This window comes from Pleurodeles waltl, chromosome 9, assembly GCF_031143425.1.
Source record: "Pleurodeles waltl isolate 20211129_DDA chromosome 9, aPleWal1.hap1.20221129, whole genome shotgun sequence".
Lineage (NCBI taxonomy): Eukaryota > Metazoa > Chordata > Amphibia > Caudata > Salamandridae > Pleurodeles > Pleurodeles waltl.
In genome coordinates this window covers 974,520,362-974,540,215 of record NC_090448.1, presented here as the reverse complement: position 1 = coordinate 974,540,215, position 19,854 = coordinate 974,520,362, and the positions used below count along the sequence as shown (strand labels likewise).

Below are 19,854 nucleotides of genomic sequence, written 5' to 3'. Positions count from 1 at the left end.
CTTTCCCTGGTGCCCAACCCAATTACTGCTTCTTAGTACAAAGCTTGTGCTTTTGGAGGTAGTTTTTATGTCTCCTCTGAAATATCGCATGTGCGGAGACATTTTGTTTACTAACGGGCTGTTAGCCCACCCGCTGCTTACCACTTGTTAGCTTCATAATCACTCCCATTTCCTTGTTTGTTTGGTCAGCATGTGCTAGAATCATTTTTTGGTCCCTCTCCCAGAGCATGACCTTAGTACTGCTTTCCTGTCCAGTGTCCTTCTTGTGGTCGCACTTTCAGAGCTCTTTTTTAGGGTCAAGCACACAATCACTCAGTCCCTGTTGTAATCTCTTTGAGCTTTTAACCACGCCCATGTCATGCCTGCCACTTTCATTAGTTCGTGGGCTTGCCTTTTAAAATCTGCTTGATTTAATTAGTGAAAAGCATGCATACGTCATGCCTTTTCCGGTGTTTAGCCCTCCTCGAGCACACTGGCCAACTACTGAAAACATACGAGGCTCCATGTTTTCAGCCTGGTTTCTGCACTATTTCATCTTTATTTTCCACGCAGCGCGATCGGTTTTAAATTTCAGCGCGATCACGCAGGATTTTACATAGCGCGATTGTGCTAATTTTTTTTTCTTTCAATTTATGTGGCAAGAAAAGTCCGGTAATGAGTTTACAATGCTAATAGCTCTAACTCAAGCAAATGCTAGACCTGTGGTGTCTATAAAGCCGGCTTTAGAGTTTAGTGCTCTATTTATGAATGTTAGAGCTTGCATGATTTTCTTATGTCGGAACATCTCCCCTACACTGCATCAACCTAACTTGCTTCCCATTAGCTCCCTAAATCAAATCAGGTCAACTTTATTTCACTCTTTCAGTCAGAGAAAGGCACATTGGATACAAGGCCGGGAGACCCAATGCTGTGGGGGTGGGACTCCATCTTACTGGCTGGCACACACACCCAAATTTGATGATTCAGCGCCATGAACTCAGCTAGGGCAAGTGCATACACCCATAATACATCATATGGTCACTTACACTAAAGCATTATCACCCACTTTTGACTGAAAGTAGGAGATATCTGCTCTCGGCCGAGTAAGTTAATCATTATAATGTGATCTGCTTTGTGAATCAGTCTCCCCATGAGATTGTATTTAAGTTCCTGTACTGTTAGAACGTGGTGATGTCAACATTAATGTCTGCATAAAACTAATGTATTCCTATGTTACAGGTGACTTAACTTACACCACGGCATCGAATATGGTCTCAATAATGCCTTTAAACCTAATGAAGAGCAATTTGAAAAACAAAACTCTTTCCACCAGAGATCTATTGTGGTTAATAAAATATTAGAATAATAGTAAGAAATCGGTGCAGTTTATTAGTACAAGAAATAAGCCCAAAAAAAGGCTAATTGTCAGCAAGACTGAGTTCAATATGTCAATTTTTATTGTAATTTGCTTGCGCTCTGGCTTTCCACCTGAGGCCTCGACAAGGAAGCTACATGTGCATATACTTACTTGTGCCAGCAGATCATTGTGGCTCTGGTATTCCATATGCCAGAGGTCTTTGAAAGCATCCATATGGAACTTTTGTGAATAAGCTGGTGTGTTGTCTTATGAAGTGGATTAAAAATTATCTATGCTAGCTGCAACATGCGCTTTGACTGAGTTGAATTGCTATCTCCTAGCCTGAAATTTTAGTGGTGAAATGTTACTTTGTGCCATGAAAAGCAGTATGGTTTGCTATAAAGTGATGTTCATGTGTAGGTAACTGGCTCTCATTATTTCCTAGCTGAAGAGTTCAGGCCAGATGACTTTTAAAAAAAAAAAAAAAATTCTATGCTGGTTTTTGTTAGTAACACTCTATCATGAAGATGCTGCTTCATTTAGCTTTAGTTTTGCGAGTTGTTTCAGTGGTGGTTTCAAATTTAGATCAGAGACAACTTTGCTCATTTGAGCATGATTTCTTTCTTCAGTTCAGTAGCTTCTCTCCATGCAATGTCTACCAGATAGCCTCATGTGCTTGAACTGTTACTTTATGTCGTAGAATAGAGGGGAATGCACGACTTTCTTCCACCTGACTGTACCCTAGATAGTTTTTATTTGCAATTGTGTGATTGCGGGAGGACAAGCATTTTTTTTTTCAGCACTCTATTCAAAGTGACCGGTTGTTGATAGGCCGATCGGGACTTCCCTGATTTCTGCACCATAGTAGATGATGCCTCCAGTTTTGGCTTGACCATCCTTTCCAGAGAAAGGACTTTCAATCCATGTTGTCCTGTCGCATTACAAAAGCTAGTATGTGTTTTGCCCCTCCCTGTGGTTTTTATAAGATATCTGGCTACTCAGTGTCACTGTGATATATGTAAACACGCTTGCTTGTTCAATGACTTGATTCTTTAGCAGGTTTGCACAGTGTCCCTTTTGATTTTAGGCCCCAGATTATCACCTTGGACTTGGACCAGTTTTAGGACATTTTTTATGCCGCACTTTTCCTCAGTATCCTACTGAAGCTGTAGGGAACTTTGTATTTTTACAAGTGCAGTCAGATCATATTCAAACAGGAGTACAGGAATGTTTACATTCTTTAATCAGGGAGACATCTTGGTAGGCCCCATGCATACCATTTGTGTAGAAGTAAAACAGAAGTAGGGCCAGAATGTAGCCCGGCTTGACTCCTCTTATTTGTGAAAAACTTTAACGCGCAAGTGATTTGACCCGTTATAAGTATTGTGGGCTTTTAACCACGCCCATCACTTTCAGTCGTTTGTAGGCTTGCCTTTCAAAAATCCTTTGTTATCATTCGTAAATGCTTTATGTCTGTCCCTCCAAGGGGTGTTATTTTCCAGATTGCCCCTGTTACATGGATAATTGCACGATCGCTGATATGTTTGACTGTGAGCAAACATTTTTCCCTTTGTGGGCCTCCTTCGCGCTCATGGTGGCAATGGCGCTTTGAATCGGCTCGCTTATGTCAACTGTTTTACTTTTCATTTCAGTTTATGTGGCAAGAAAAGTCCGGTTAGGAATTTACAACGCTAATAACTCTAACTCGAGCAAATGCCAGACCCATTGCATTGCAAATACTTTTTTTTTTTTTTTAATTATAGCACTCCATAAGAGTAAATGTGTTTGCAGGCAACCCCTGCACCCGCTTCCCATTCCTATACAACCATGAACATGCCCATTGTTATGTAAATAACAATTGAACTTCTTTCATTCAATGCATTCAACATGATACACAGAAACAAGCATTCTTGCAGCCAGTGCGTTTTCAGTGAGACTGAACAGATTTATTTAACGTGCATCAGGTAGAAATAAGCTCAAGGCAAAAAAAACTAGTCACATTGAAAGAATACTAGTTGATACAAAATGTTTTCCATTTTAAAATAGTCCTCTCATTCCTAATGCCTGGACTCCTGGTCCAATCTTAAAAATATTACTTGGCTACCTCTACTCCAGCCTGCCAATGAAAAAAAAAATTGTGTTCATATTTATGTGTTGTTCTTAATATTTTGGATACTAGACACATTTTTATTTACCTTATTTATTTTATATTTAACAACGTATGTTTGTGCTCCTCATTTCCATGCCTATATTCATAGAATTACATTTTCTGGAGGGGATTAGGATTGGAGTCGCTCCCCGACTGTTGTTTTCTAACCAAGTCAACCTTCACGAGCATGGGGTCAGAGGCACATAAAAGCCATACATTCTGGCAGACTGCATATAAAGAAAACATGGAGAACGGGCCTGCAAGGATTTCATTTTAATGTCTTGCCTCAAATGGGAAGAGCTGGCGTTCTTCTACTGATCCAAGTACGATTTCAGGAGTAGATCCCTTAAAAACGACAGGAGTTACGGCAGCTCATCTGCTAAGTGAACGGTAAGTGGGATTTTCGGATAGGGTAAACCCAGAGAGGATTTAGAGGTTTCATGTAATGCTCATGAAAGATTGCTATTCTTTAGAGCGCTAAGTGGTCAAGTAATTTAGAAAAGTAATGTTTAACAAGGCCAGGCCTCTGGTCGGCAATCTCATTTGTACTCAACTGTGAGCAGAGTGCAAGGCTAAATGCCGCTTTGAATTCATATTTTTGCAACAACAAAAAAATGTGATTTTGAAAGATGTTTCTTAAACTACATAGACAGCTGTAACCCATTAATTTTTAGTGCAAGCCTGAACCCTAAAAAGCTGATCAAATTTAGAGGTAGTACTCTACTAGCAGCAGAATACCCAATCATTCAACAGGCTGGGAATCAGGGCGATAAGAAGACTCACTTTATCCCGCAGCATAGTAATTACAAAACAACAGAAGAGGAGAGGACCACTCAAGGAGGAGGCGGCAGCGGCAGCATCAGCATCATCATCATCATGACAGGCGGCGGAGTGGCCTGTAGAAAACGAGTATTTGTGGACTGGCTAGTACCTCCCAAAGGCCAGTGGTATACACCTTGATTTTTTTTTTTTTTTTTTGGGTGTTCAATTTCGTATTCAACCCCTTTTTATTTTAACCTGTGAGGGGGCTAGCACAGAGCGTTAAATATTCCACTATAGTAAAAAAACAAAAAAAAATACGTGTACAATGATAGTATAGGGTCTTTGTTACTGTGAGCTATGAACTGTCTGCGCCCAGCAGCAAACTTATCCTTCCGACATACATCATCTGTCAAGTGCTTATGAAACTCCCAGACAGGAGCTCCTGTCCTAAAACTATGGAGACCCAAACACATTACAAGTGCAGTGCGTCTTTTCTTTTTGTTTCTGTGTTTAACACAGATGCTACTCACAACTCTAATTCACCACAGGACCAAATTCTCTGAAACTCATTCCATCTGCATCCTCAGGTCAGGGAAGTGCTGCTTTCTATTACTGGACCCGTGAGTTCTCCCTCTGTTGTAGGGATGAACTCTGCTCTGTGCTTTGTTATACACCGTCTCCCACTGAACATTTCAGGACCAATTTCAATATATACACTCCCCCCCTTCCCTATAATTACATTTTCAATTTATGCTTTTGACCCTCACTCTTAAACAGCCAGTCTTTCTTTGCGGTCAGTCACAGTTAATCAGGGGTATTAAATGGCTGGTCCTACAAGCACCCACAAGGCTAATAGTGACATTAGCGGACCTGGCTGTTGCCTTCGTTCAGGTCCAGTTGGAGCCTGGCTGTGTCCTTGTAAAACGTCCCCGCGCAGTCCGATCCACCGAAGACCAACACGCTGCAGAGGCCGGTCCGACCCTCCCGCTCCTGGTTGGATTCAGGCAGGCGAGCACTTGAGAGGTTGACCATGGCATGCCCGGCGCGTGGAACTCCATTCAAGGTAGCCAAGGTGATGCTGCTCCAGGTGGTGGTATCTAGAAAAAGTGGAAAAACACAGATGGGTTGAAAAATTGAATGGAATGCAGAATTTCTGCATGCTTCCTAAAATCCGAAATCTTCTACAGGTCACTAATGTCTATCCTGGTGGATACACTTTTAGCTTAAAAATGTTCTATGCTTCACTGCAAACTCCACTTTCTTCAGGGCTCGATTCAACAACAAAAATACATTTGCTCCTGTAGGAATACTCGTACGATTCTGAAAAAGGAATATTCCTAAAAAAGCGAATACAGGGCATAATTTTGCAGGCATGCACATCCTTTACGCATGCAACATTTTTACCTGTTAAAAAATGTGGTTCTCCATCAGTGCTTAATTTGTAAATAAGAAGGTGCTGGTGCCCAAAGCCCTTCTCTTAAACACGAGGCTGCTGTAATTAAATCTGCCAGCACTGAATACCGAGGCAGCGTAATCCTGAAGCCATCTCGGGCCTCTTCAGTCCATTTACGGCCACCCCCTGCCCCTTCAGCTCATCCTGCAGCTTTCTACTTTCACCATTTATGTCGCTTTTTCGTTTTTCTCCTCCTCCGCCTTTCCCATATGTGTCTTTTGCTCGCAGCAAATGCTTGAGGCATTAGAATAAGCGCCGGCCCTCAAAAATAAGTGCCGGTGCTCAACACCGGAAACAACAAGCACAAATTAAGCACTGTTCTCCATACGATAATGTAACACAAAAGTGCATTTGCACAAATAAGCTTGTTCCGCCACAACCCCTTTCATTACAGAATTAAAAATATTGATCTTTCCATCCCACTCACCTACCTTGAACCTGTTTTACACGATTACATTGCTGTCAATTTTCAGGATAGCACCCATATGTGCAGGTTTTCTACTGTGAAATGCCTGTAAATCCACCCCCCCATGCTAAATTTGCAAATCCAGACTTTTTGCCATACTGGTATAATTTCTCTCTTTGCAGTGCTTTAAATGGAAAAATAGAAGTGCAGGTACTCTGTAATAGAGTACCTGCTTGTTTCTGAGAAGTGCCGGTACTCTCCAATTAAAAGTATTACGTTTTTCTTGAGATAAGCCGGTACTCTCCCTCTCAAAATAAAAAAGTGCCGGTACTCAGTACCGGTGAGTACCGGCCCATTTAAAGCACTGTCTCTTTGGAATTCTATCTCCAGTGTAACACTCTGCCAGTGTCGTGTCTGTGATCTAGCTGTGGGATTTTGGCATAGGGAGTGCATTTACTCACAAAGGTGAGCTGAGCTTTGGTGAACAGATAGCTTTGTGAATCGGTCCATAACAGAGCACAAGGAAATTAGCACAAGATATAGGAGCCAGAGCTTAGCATAGAAAAAGATTCGGAAAATATAAAGCAATAGACTTTTAGGGTTAACATTGATAACGAGCAACAATGTAGAAATGGGTGAAGATAAATGGGGGCACCCCTTTTATTAGGCGATTTGTATTTACCTGCGCTGCTGTTCCAACTTGGTTTTGTGATTATACCAAAGGCAATTGTTAAAGTCCCTGAACTGAGAGAGAAAGACCATGGGGCTTTAAAGACAACTTCCTGATTCTTCAGATCGAACATATAAAGAAAGTATTCAAATCGCAATGGTACCCCAAGGTAGGGAGAGAGGACAAGAACCTACCAGGTAAGAGCATAAAACACACAGTGACTGTGTTGTAAAGTCCTCTATGTAATGACCGGACCTCATAAAACGATATACAATGTATCAGAAGTGAATACTATTCCACTCCTGGGAAAGTATTTACTAGTAATAAAGTCAATGGTTTTTAGGAAAACGACATTAATTAGATACCTGTATTTGTTTAGGGGGTTTATATAATGTGGACATGTCGCTTCAGAGCGATCGCAGGCATTAAGCATTCAGAAAGACAAACAAAGTGACACCCTTCCAGACAGGAGCCTTAGCATTGTACATAAAGCAGTATGTAGTGGAGGGAAGGGCCTCCGCCTGATGAGCTCAAAGACACTCCCGGTGATCCTGGATCAGTTCTACACTGCCATACTGTACATATAATGAACTGCATGGGATTAAGAACGTTCATATGAGGAATCTCTGGTCTCAGGTCCTGAGTGGAAACCCTTTGACCTGGAGCCTGCTCAGTGTTCGAGCGCTCTAAGCAACCCTTAGGGCTCGACTGTGGCCAATCGTGAGGATTGATTGTGTTCTAAACAGGAGTTAAGATCTTAAAAGCTTTTTTTTTCTTTTTACTTAAATCAGTAGTTTCCCATCCGCTCTCCGGGTTTCCCTGTGCTGCATTTTCAGGGCGGAACCTGAAAAAGCTCTGGCAAAGCCAAATGTGTCCGACTTGCATGTAATACACAAAAATAGCCACCGGAAGGCACCATCACTGCATGCGTGCGAGGAACTACATTAGCCAGTCTTTCGATCATCGACCAACCACATACTTACTACAAAGTCAACTGAAAAGAGTAACAATCCGCGATTTGTCATGGGCCTATAGCCCTATATTGAGGACATTAGTGCTGCAACAGACCACTAGAGCCATCATTAGCCAGATGCTATATATATATATATATATATATATATATATATATATATATATATATATTAAAAAAAAAAAACACACACACACACACACACACACACACACACACACAACCCCCCCCCCCACAAAAAACGCAACTAGTAACTAAAAGCCCTCCTGTCCGCTATAGTTGAATTAGATCGATCTGTGCCTAGATACTTTAGTTTTATAAGGTTGCATAAACTTGTGTGTTGGGAGTTCAGTACCTGAAACTGGGTGCTCAATAACTTCTACTATTTCTCAAACATATTTCTTGTCGCAAAATCAGTCCTGAGAGTTGCAACCTCGAGTTTATCTCGGAGCCAAAGTTAGGTAGCTCTGTTAGAGTTAGGCAGCAGGGTCAGTGTGGGACAGAAAATAGGCCCGAGCACCAAAATGAAAGTGGCCCTCATTAGTGAATTAGAAAGCTTGAAATGTAGCCTGTGGTTTCAAACTGGGGCAGTTTTGAACTTGTAAAGATTAGCATGGTAGATTTGAGTGGGGTAGATTGGGGTGGAGTGGGGTGGATTAGAGTGGGGTAGATTAGAGCTGGCATATGTTGGGGTAGATTGGAGAAGGGTAAATTGGGGAACAGTGGATGTCACTGGATTGGGGTAGAGTGGGGTAGGCTGGGGTGGAATTGGATATACTTGACTGTAATAGGTAGATTAGGTTGGATTGAGATAGGAGTGGGGTACATTGCAGTAGATTGTACTGGAGTGGGGTAGATTGGGATAGGGTAGATTGGAGTGGGGCGGATTGGATGGGGTAGATTGAAGTAAGGTGGTGGGGGGATTTGTGTGAAGTGGGTTAGATTGGACTGAGTGGCATGTGGTAATATGGAGTGGAGTGGTGTAGATAGGATGGATTAGAGTGGGCAGATTGGAGTTGGGTGGAGTGGAGTTGGATAGACTGGAGTGGAGTCAAGAATGGAGTAGAGTAAAATAGACTAGGGAAGAGTGAAGTGGGATAGATTACGGTGGAGTGGGGTAGACTGGGTGAATTGGAGTATGCTAGAGCTGAGTGGGGCAAAGTAAAATGGGGTGGAGAGGGGTGGGGTGGAGAGGAGCAGGGTAGAATGGGGTAGATTTGAGTGGGTTAGATTGGGTGGATTTGAGTAGGGTAGACTGGGGTGGGGTAGGCTGGAGTGGGGTATACTGAAATGGGAGAGTGGCGGGGTGAGGTTTGGGGGTGGTCGAGGTTGGTGGGTTGAACATTGAAGTTGCTTTAGATGTTGGCAATCTTGTGGTGGAAGTGGGCCAATAGCTTGTCGCAGAGGACCTGGGAGGGGTGGATTGTGTTCTCTGTGGCGGCTGGGCAGGATAATTCTCAGACGATGCGGAAGAGTTCTCTAGAATGGTTGGTTCTTGCTTCAATGCAGGTATCGAGTGCTTCTTTCTTGGTCTTGGAGTCGGTGGTGGTATCTTATGAGGGTGGTCTTGAATGCATTGAAGTTGGTGTCTCTCTAGTTTCCTGCAGTGTTACTCGAAGATCAAAAGTTCGAAGGTGAACCAATTGGATTGTTTGGTGGACTTGCTTCTGGTGGTCCTCTTTAGCAGGGCAATCGTGTTGGCAGCTGAGGAGATCCAGGTCCAGAAGTTTTGCACTAGGCGTTCAATGGTGTCTGCAAGGGCGGGTCTGGTTTCTTTGAGGACGGCCATCCAGGGGAATTCTGAGATATTGCTCCAGTGTTGGTGGGGGCAGTGGGAGATCTCGTCAGGGCTTCTTGTGGTTCCTCGATGGTGAAGTTGATGAGGTTGTGGTTGGTCCATGTTACCTCAGAGGTGTGGGAGAATTTGGTTATGTTGCTTGAGGAGAAGATAGGGTCTAGTGTGTGTCCTGCACTGTGCGTTGGTGCGGTGACCAGCTGGGAGAGGCCCATGATGCACATGTTGTGAAGGAGTGAGAGGGAGTTGGCATCATTCGGGTCTTCTAGGTGGAAGTTCAGGTCCCCTAGGAAGATGACGTGGCTGGATGCAATATCCCAGGGGAGGGGGGCAATGAAGTCTGGGATGGAGTTGCAGAAGCGGAGGTGGGGCCACGGGGGTTCTGTAGGTGAGGGTTTCTCTGATGGTGGTTTTGTCATCTGGTTTGACTGGAAATTGTGGTGTTCCCTAATTGATGTAGTGTCATTGTGCGAGGCAGTGCAGTGGGGGGAGCCCTTGTGGATGGTGGGGATGCCTCCACCGTATTTGTTGGGTCAGATGCAGTGAATCATCTTGTATCCATAGGGTATGATGGTGGCAATGGCGATGTATGGTGTCGAGGCAGAGGTGAGCCAGGTTTTGGAGATGAACAGAGTGTTGGGTGCAAGGGTGTCCCAGATTTCTATGGGGGGGGGCTTGCAGAGGGATCGGATGTTTAGTATGCATTGGAGTTGAATTTTGTGGCTTGGCATGGACTGAGTGGAGGTTGCAGTTGTTCTGACGTGGCAGGAGAAGCAGCAGTAGAAGGGCCTGTGGTGGATTACAGTGAGGAGGTGCAGCAGTTCGAGTCCTAGGACTTTGGTCTGAGTTTTTTTATTTTGTCTGATGAGTACCAGTGCAGGGTTGTAGATCCAGGGGCCCTGGCACTGGGTGCAGTCCAGACATAGACACGCGCACATGGGCTTGCCTTTGGCACACCTTTGGGGTGCCCACTGTGCAGTCGTGCAACAACCTCCATTAAGTAGGTCCTGGGTGGGCAGGGCTCAAGAAGAGCGGGAGGGGAGTATGGCAGGAAACAGCAGGAATGTGGGGGGGGGGGGGGGGGGGGGGGGGGACTTAAGCAGGGACGAACCGAGGGGCATAAAGAGCAGGGAGGCCTGAAGGGCTGACCAGAGAAAGGCAGCAGACTAGGCAAGGCACTAACTACAGACACTATGTAGTGCTTTGCAGCAGTGTCAAGTGACCAGGGGGAGCTTGAGGGCCTGCTCAAAGGGTTCACACAGCGACCTCCATTAAGTAGGACCTGGGTGTGTGGGATTCGGGGGCGTGGAGGGGAAGGGAAGGTAGGATGCAGGGGGCTGAGCAGGGTTGAACTGAGGGCTAAAAAGAGCAGGAAAAGAGGGCCAAAAGGGCCAAAAAGAGCATGGAGGCTGGTGGGGGAGGAGGGGGCTGAAGGGCGTAGCAGGTGGCAGCCGGGCAGAGAGAGGTAGCGCTTTACAGCAGTGTCAAGTGAGCTGGAGGGCCTGCTCTGCATATTTATCCATAAAGAGGCCAGCATCTTGTTAAGAATGCCTACCCAACTAGAGTACTTTCTACTAGCGAATTAGTAAGTGCTGCCTCGTTGGGTAAATGTATAGTGCATCTCCTAAACTATACCTGTGTAAAGAATGCTGAGGTAATGTCTACAGTGAAGTTGTCTGGCTTTAACTTTGCCATTATGATCGTTCCTCAAGCGTCTTCATTAGAATCAGATAACTTTATAGATTGGAACTGTGTAGAAAATACACTCGGATGATTTGTACTTTACAGAAGCAACTGCTTCTGTTCTTTCTTAGTTGCAAGGGGCGGAGGGGGGAGCCACAAGGCCCCCACTGTCCCAGCCGACCCCCCCCCCCACCTCCTGCAGGAGCCAGCATTGCTCCCACACACAGGGAGCTGCTGTAAATGCAGTTCCCTGTGAGGGGGAGCAATACTTTCATCTTTTTCCCTGCCCCCATATCTGCAGGCAGGGAAAGGGATGAAATCTCCGCTTTCAGCAAGCGGGAGCAATTTTAAAGATCCCACTTGCTGAAAGCAGGGTTTGCTTTTCCTTGGCAGGAGTTATCACAGCACCCGCCAAGCAAAAGTAAAGAGCTACCTCCCGAGGTTGGGCACCTTGGGAGGTAGCAGGAGCTGGTCCTCCGGCGTGGCAGCCCCCACGGCTATATATGGCTCCAGGTGGGTGGCTGTGTGTGCCCCCCTCTAATATTCATGGGCTGGCCCTGGGATGTTGGTGGTCCCTGGGGCTCTATATGGCGCAGAAGGGGGGATTCACGCCCCCTCATCCTAAAATTAAAATTAAAGATTGTGATTTTGGCGGGGGGTGATTAGACGCACGGCCTCCCGCTTTATTTTGTAGCCCCAGGGAGGTGGTGGTCCACAGCACCCCAAGGGGGGTGGGGGGAGAGAAAGAGAAGGTAAACAAAAGAGACAAACAAAAAAGAGAAAAACAAATAAAGAGAAAGAAAAGAGAAAGAACAAGGAGAAAGAAAAAAGAGAAAGAAAAAGAGAAAGACCAAGAAAGAGAACAGGAAAGAAAGGGGAGTAGTAGCAGTAGTAGTAGTGCTGGTGCTGCCCGGGGCAGTATTAAGCACTTGGAGGGAGACCCTTGCCCTACCCCCCCCTCCCCACCCTTATTTCTTCATACAAGTCCACATGCCCCCAGGGGCTACAATTATAACAAGCACAGGAACCCATGTTTTTTTGTTTTTTAAATACTCTGCAAAATTCGCAAATATTGCTGTGAATTTAAAAAAGAAAATTGCCTGGTGTGGTTCCGGGGGAAGCCTTGACCAAGGCTACTGGTCTAGTGATACTGTACCCTGCACCCTTTTGTTTTTATTTTTTTTAACTTTGTTTTTGGGGACTCAGCTGAAGCAGAGCCCCAAAATGGCTGCCAACACTTCCTGGTTGAAGTATTGAGAGACAGTCAAGTATCTGCACAAGATCGGGACCATGTTTTTATATGCTGCCGAAAATTCAGTGGAATAATAGAGATCCACCTGGTAGACCAATAGTATCCGCAAAAGGAAGTCTTCTTGAGAATGCTTTGATTTATCTTGATTATTTCCTGTGTCCTTACGTTTATAATTTGGCCTCGTATTGTAGAGACAGCATGGATTTTATTACTAAGATACAGGATATCGCTTGGAAATCCAGCTATATTATGGTGACCATCAATGTAGTAAGCCTGTATACAACATTACTTAAGTATCCAGGCATGTGAATATTTTCTTAGGGATAAACCTACATTCTAAGTTTTTACTAAAAATGTTGAGATTATGTCTGGAGAATAACTTTTTTCTTTTTGAGTATCAGTGGCACAGACAGGTTACAGGGGCTGCGATGGGAAGCTCTTTTGCTCCAAGTTATGCATGTCTTTTCATGGGATGGTGGGAGACACAAAATGTGATGTTGGATGAAAACGAAAAACAGTTTAAACACATTTTTTGGACAGGATACATTGATGATATTTTTGCAATATGGGATGGACCTGAGACAACATTACGTAATTTTTTGGATTGGTTATATCACAATGATTTTAAATTTGAAGTTTACACATAAAACACAGACAAATCATGGAATTCTTGGATGTAGTGGTGACAGTGGAAGGGGATATGTTACAGACTAGCCTCTTTAGGAAGAGTATGGCAGGGAACAACAACATTTTACATTCCCGTAGCCATCATCCCCCTAACTTAAAGTTGAGTATACCTTAAGGGGAATTACTTGGAGCTAAAAGAAATTGCATTTCGTTTCAGAGTTTCCAGCAGGAACAGAACAATATGGTGGGAAGATTCAAATCTAGGGGATATCCCTTGAAAGTGAATGAGGATGCCTGTCGAAAGGTAGCAAAGGTGAAAAGAGAAACCTTATTAGTCCCCAGAAGTAGAAAAGAGAATGAGAATACTGTGAGATGCATCACTACATACACTGCTTATTCGGGTCAAGTGGGGAAAATTTTGAAGCAATATTGGCACCTAATAAGAACTGACAGGATACTTGGAAGAATTGTGAGTCCCTATCCAAAAATAACATAGGAAGAGTAGTTCCCTACAGGATATGTTGGTACACAGTTACTTGAATAAAAGAAAGGAGACCTTCTTAGATAGTCATCAGGGTTTCTACAGGCGTGCCAAATGTAAGGAATGCAAGAATAGTGTAAACTGCAAAACAAACATTACCTACCGGTAAAGAAGTCAAGATAAAAAAAATTCTTGAATTGTAATTCTGACTTTGCAATTTTTGTTATTTGCTGCCCATATGGGCTTCGCTATGTGGGAAGCACAATTTTTCCATTGAAAAAAACAAATTTTGGAACATTGGTGAGCAATTAAGAATAATTATGTAAATTATCCGGTTGCACACCACTGTGGTCAAGTGCATGGTGGACAAATTGACAAAATGACATTTTTTGGTATTGATAGGGTGTTATTAACACAGAGGGGAGGTGAGAGGGAACACATCCTTAGGAGAATGGAATCAGAGTACATAATTCGACTAAACAGCAAGTACCCTTGGGGTTTGAACCAGGACGAGGAACTTTTTGTACACGTGGGCTAGTATTAAAAATTGGCTATTGATTCAGGGGCTTTTAAAGGTTTCGAGACATTGGGATCCCTGTTCTCCCATAATTATAGATAGCTGGCATCAAAGTAAGGCTTAGGCACTCTCCTGAGATTATTCAAAATGATATGAGATAGGGAATTTCAATAAAGATCCAAACTTGTGCAATAAACTAACAGGACAGTAGGTTAGAAATGGATGCCCAGCCTAAAAGGTAATAAATGTAATAAATCAAATAATTACTTTTTTGATTGGTAACAGGACATAAGGAATATAAATTTGTTGAGCACCCATTTATTCATACTTAAATTGGAAAAACGAATGGGGAAAATGCATTTTGGGACCCTTCCCGCCCGACGGATCACCCAAAACTTTCCACACAGCAGCTGACTGGCAAATATTTTGGGAAAGTTTTGTGAACATTCATCAGGCAGCGGCAAAAACATAAGCAAGTAAAAAAAAAATCTTTTTTTAATATATAAACTAGGTCCTAATTATAACTACCTAGTGGCGACCGCCACTAGGATATATATATATCCATCTATATATATCCATCCATCCTAGTGGCATCCTAGTGCCTTTGTATGTGTATGTGCATGTGCATATATATCTGTATATGCATAGTTATGTATGTACGCAACACACACACATCCCTCCCCTCATGTAAAGAAAGTCACAATTTAAGCAAACAAGAGTGCTTTTCAATGAAAGGTGGTTGTAGAAATTAATGTGGGTTGCCAAATTTAGAGCATGTTTTTTGTTTTTTTTGTGTCGCTCCTCCTGGTTCTTCAGAAGCTGTGGTGGTGGGGCACGAGGGTGGGGATGGGACTGAAGGACCAACAGAACTGGGGCCCGGGCCCCACCTGGCATCCCTCAGCAATGATCCCTAAGGTTAATGGCAGCCTGCCATATTTAAACTGTAAACGACAGTGAATAGTATCCCTACCCCGCCCTCTTTATTGCTCAGTTTGTGGACACCTGCCAGGGCTGCTTTGCGTTCCCAGTCCAGCCATGGTTTAAAGGCTGCTGCTTTCAATCCTTTATTTGTTTACGGTTTGCTTTGCATTTTAGTGGCCATTGACTTTTACAGGGACAGATAAGGATAATATAATTATATCATGTTTTTTTAAACTATCATGTAAAAATTGAAGCTTTTGCCCCTGACCTCCTGCTTTAGAGTGTGTGCTGCATTTAGTTTGTTATAGTTTTAGAACTCTGGCCACTTTCTCACTGGTGACCAGCACTAAAAGTACAAGTTCTCCAAATTGTATTGGTGATTGGTTTAACCATGATTGGTATATTCAATTTACTAGTAAGTCCCTAGTAAAGGGCACTCTGTGTGCCCAGGGTCTGTAAACATGTCATGTCAAATGAGTAGCTCTGTAAACATGCCTGAGATCTGCCACTGCAATGTCTGTGCGTGCAGTTTTAAACAGCTAGTTCGACCTGGCATGTGCACCCACTTGCCAGGCCCAAAGCTTCCCTTTTACTACATGTAAGTCACCGCTAAGGTAGGCCCAAGGCATCTCCATGGGCAGGGTGCAGCGTATATAAAAGGAGGGACACGTACTGGTGTGTTTTACAGGTCCTGATAGTGAAATACTGCTACGTTCGTTTTTCACTAATGCAAGGCCTCCTTCTCCCATAGGGTAAAAGGGGCAGTGTCTTGATAGAGATATGGGGCCAGATGTAGCATTATTCCAAATTGCGATTTGCGAGTCCCAGCGACTCGCAAATTGCAACTCGCAATTTGGAATGCAGAAAGGTGTCTCAGACACCTTCTGCGAGTCGTTATGGGGTCGCAAAGACCCACCTCATTAATATTAATGAGGTGGGTCGCAATTTGCGGCCTTATAGCGATTCAGGGCACTCACGGGGATGGTGGCCCGCTGGGAACAGCAGACCACCATGTCCGTGACTGCTTTTAAATTAAAGGAAAACGAGCTGCACTTTGAAAAATAAACCGAAACCTTTTGTTTCGGTATTTTTCAGGGCAGGTAGTGGTCCATTGGACCACTGCCTGCTCTGAAAAATTATTTTTTGTGCCAGACACAAAGGGGAAGGGGTCCCATAGGGACCCCTTCTCGTTTGCGCCTTGGTTACCATCCACTTCAAGTGGATGGTAACTGCGCTTTCATTTGCGACCGCAATCGCAAATGAAAATGCATACCATAGCGACTCGGAAATGCATTTTGCGAGTCGGTTCCGACTTGCAAAATGAATTTCTACATGGCATAGGGCCTTTAGAGACTCGCAAACGGCGATTTTCGCTGTTTGCGACTTGCTAAAGATTTGCTACATCTGGCCCATGGAGTTTAAAAATACATCTTTTGGTGAAGTTGGTTTTTAGATGGTAAGTTTGAAAATACCACTTTTAGAAAGACGCCATTTTCTTGCTTAATCATTCTGTGTCTCTGCCTGTCTGCCGGAATATACGTCTGAGTCAGGATGACAGTTTGGCTGTTTGTAAATTCACTCTAGACAGTCACACAAAGGGAGCTGAGGTGCGCTCTTCATATCCTGATGGATCTTCCTGGGCTAGAGTGGACAGGGAAGGGCAGGGTCTTGTGCACTACAAAGACTTTCCTTTGAAGTTTGGGAGTGAAAGGACTGTACTTTGCTTTCTACATCCTGCTTTCCAAGGTTCTCCAAAGGCTTGAACTAAGCTTGTTTCATGTTAAGAAGTCTCAGGGCATCAAAGAGTTCATCTACCAGTGCCTGGGCTCTTCTGCTGAGAGTCCTGACTTGCCAAGTGATGTCAAATCTAGTCCCTGGGCCCTTGAAGTGGAAACTTGTGTCCTGAGAAAGGAAAATCGACGCATCGCGGTGCCGCGGCTGCAAATCGAGGCAATGCCTGTCTTGCGGTGGAAGAATCAGCGCAGCGCCTGTGGGATCAATGCAGTACCTGTTCCATCACAGCTCCATTATCGCAACGAGTCAGCATTCTCCACACATAGGGGGTTATTCCAACTTTGGAGGAAGTGGTAATCCGTCCCAAAAGTGACGGTAAAGTGACGGATATACCACCAGCCGTATTACAAGTCCATTATATCCTATGGAACTCGTAATACGGCTGGTGGTAAATCCGTCACATTTGGGACGGATTACCACCTCCTCCAAAATTGGAATAACCCCCATAGTCCCTAGTTGTCATTTTCTCATCGACCCTGCACCGCAGTAAGGAACTGAGGCTACGTGACTAGTAACAGACGTATCATCTCTCCTTCGAGGAGAGAACTGACGCATCACCTCCCCTACCAGTAAGGAACTGACGCATCACCTCCTCTGCACAGTGATGGTGCCAATGTAGTAATCATGGCAGCTGCAGCACCAAAGCAGGCCAATGCAGTAACCACTGCAGATGCAGCCCCAACCGGGCAGATAGGCAGAGATACTTGAAGCTATTCACATCAGGAACCACATATAATACATCGGATAGGCTCACTATAGCCTGGGTTGCTCCTAGCTCACTCCCAGGTAGTCAGTTGACTCTGATGTCCCTCTGCCCCTGCAAAAAGCTGGGCTCTTTCCTCGTGCACAGTCTTTCCACCTGAAAAGACTAGGCAGACTCCTTCCCTCCTGCAGAAGGTAGACATACTTCAAGGCAGATCAGTGAGATCCTCACCTCCTCCAGCACAAACTACAGACTTCAGATAATGATCCCTCACTGGCTGTGGGGCAGATACCAGCCCTGGCCACACAATAGCCCTTCGAGAAGAACTCTGCAAAGCACTACCTTCCAGGATTTTGAAGGATGTGGAACTGGAACAAAGTGGGCTGTTTTGAGTCAAACATTCATGCACAACTTGTACAAAGGGGATGTGCATCCAGTGTCTCAAATGTCAGAACTGGTTTGGGGTGGCTGGTTTTTCAGTGCTCTTCTCAGGCTGCTCTTCAGATACAGACTGTGATGCTTTTTATAGGAAGTGGCACTTGGCTGTCTCTACACTGGAGCAACCACAACACAGAAGTGTGAGGTTTATATGCCTGGCTATCAGTCTTCCGAAGTAGCAATGAGGGGTAGACAAAAGGCAGAGGGAAAGCCTGAGAAACACTTCCTCATTTTACCCAACAGAAACTGCAAACCCACACTTCACTCCTATCACCAACCAAAAGGAAGTGCTCAGGACGAACTAATCAGCAGCCCCTTGCTTATTATTATTATAATGTTTTTTAAATAACAAACACCATGGGTATTTTATAGGTAGCCCGGTCTCAATCCTCCTCACTTCTGTGTCTGGATCTTCACTCCCCAGTCACAGGAGTGCAGGCAATACAACTCCATCTGGGGAAGAAGCCTTTATTTCCCAATTTGTGTCATGTCAGGGCACCCAAACGGGATCCCACTGGCTTCAGCACTTGATCTCACTCACAGACAATCTGGTCACATCATATTGCAAAAACATAGTATGCTGCCACTACAGCTTCATAAGCTATACCCAGAACAGGGGCAATAGTACTCTATAAGGCCCGCTTGGTATACCCTTCCAAGTCACAGAAGAGATCCAAGACCTCTCATAATCAGGGGCAGACATGGCCTCTGCACAGATTCTTAGCTTAGTTTGACCATAAAACTAAGTTAAAAGTCAGAAGACAATAAACATGCAGTTGGTCATTTAGGGCAGCGGAACACACCTATGTACCATGCAGGAAACATTCCCATCTGACAAAACACAAATGGCTTCCCATGATACAGAATGGCTGCTGTCCCCCCAAGCCAAGATGGATGTTTGTGCATTAACCGTTTGCATCCATTGAATGCAAAGCTTATTTAGCAGAATATAATAGATTCAATTACATGTACTCCACTGTACTTAGTCTTTTGTAACTTGTGGTGAAATTAAGACACTATTCCTAAAAAACATGCCATTGTATAAACATATTTGCAGTCTCTACTTTAGATTTGGGTATTGCTTAGTGTGAATCTACATCTTAATAGCAATACTTAATTTTCCTGAGCAGCCCTGCTCATGGATATTGTACATGGTTTTTCAGGATCAAAAGGTTTGACTTAATATAAAATATTTTTAGTGCAAGAAAAGACACCTGATAAAAGACAACAGGCTTCCAGCAAATTGCTTACCCACATTAAAGATGAAAGCATCAGTGAGTGACCCAGCAGTGCAGCAGCCTCCACTGATCAACATCTTGTGGTCTGACACCGGCATGGCTGCATGGAAGCTGTGAAATAGAGGTTAATGTCAACTATGTCAAATTATTACAATGCACAGTAGGTGGTGTTTTATATAGGTTAAGGGGAACCAGAGAATTATTCTCATGCAACAGGATGTGTGTGTTATCTATAATCCTCTACTGTCCACAGCCGCCCCTGGAAGTGGTTTGCTGAACTTCTCTCACTTTATCAAGCTCTAGCAAATCCTCACTTTATTAGAAGACACTCAAGGAGGACCCCAGTGCAGAAAACACTGTGGGTCGAAGGAGAGGGTGCAGATAAATGTAAACATCTCTCTCATTAGCAGGCTCGTATTCTAGATGCAGGAGTCTGGGCTCCACACACAGTATTGACAGCAAAGACTTGGAAGAACAATTTTCTCACAATGAAAACTAGGGGTGGATCCGTAGATCATGGAAGGCTGAACCACTATAAATTGCAAATACAAACAAAAAAAAACACACAAGTGAACGTTTTTGAATACATCATTGAAAAGAACTAAAACAATGGATTGATCCTTGAATTATATCATCCAAAACCATTTTATTGAACTAGT

General features: G+C 44.0%; 1 protein-coding gene across 2 annotated transcripts in view; it reads right to left on the bottom strand.

The window, feature by feature from the left end:
* Positions 1-3,246: 3,246 nt before the first annotated feature.
* The window catches only part of LOC138260173 (rab9 effector protein with kelch motifs-like), a 145,461-nt gene continuing 128,853 nt past the window's right edge, over positions 3,247-19,854 (bottom strand). For both annotated transcript variants that reach the window (XM_069208413.1, XM_069208414.1), the window contains exons 12-13: positions 19,209-19,306; positions 3,247-5,344 (exon numbers count right to left, since the gene is read on the bottom strand). In XM_069208413.1, the coding sequence (XP_069064514.1) occupies positions 5,109-5,344; positions 19,209-19,306 (334 nt within the window). In that variant the 3' untranslated portion in view covers positions 3,247-5,108. The remainder of the gene's footprint in view (positions 5,345-19,208; positions 19,307-19,854) is intronic.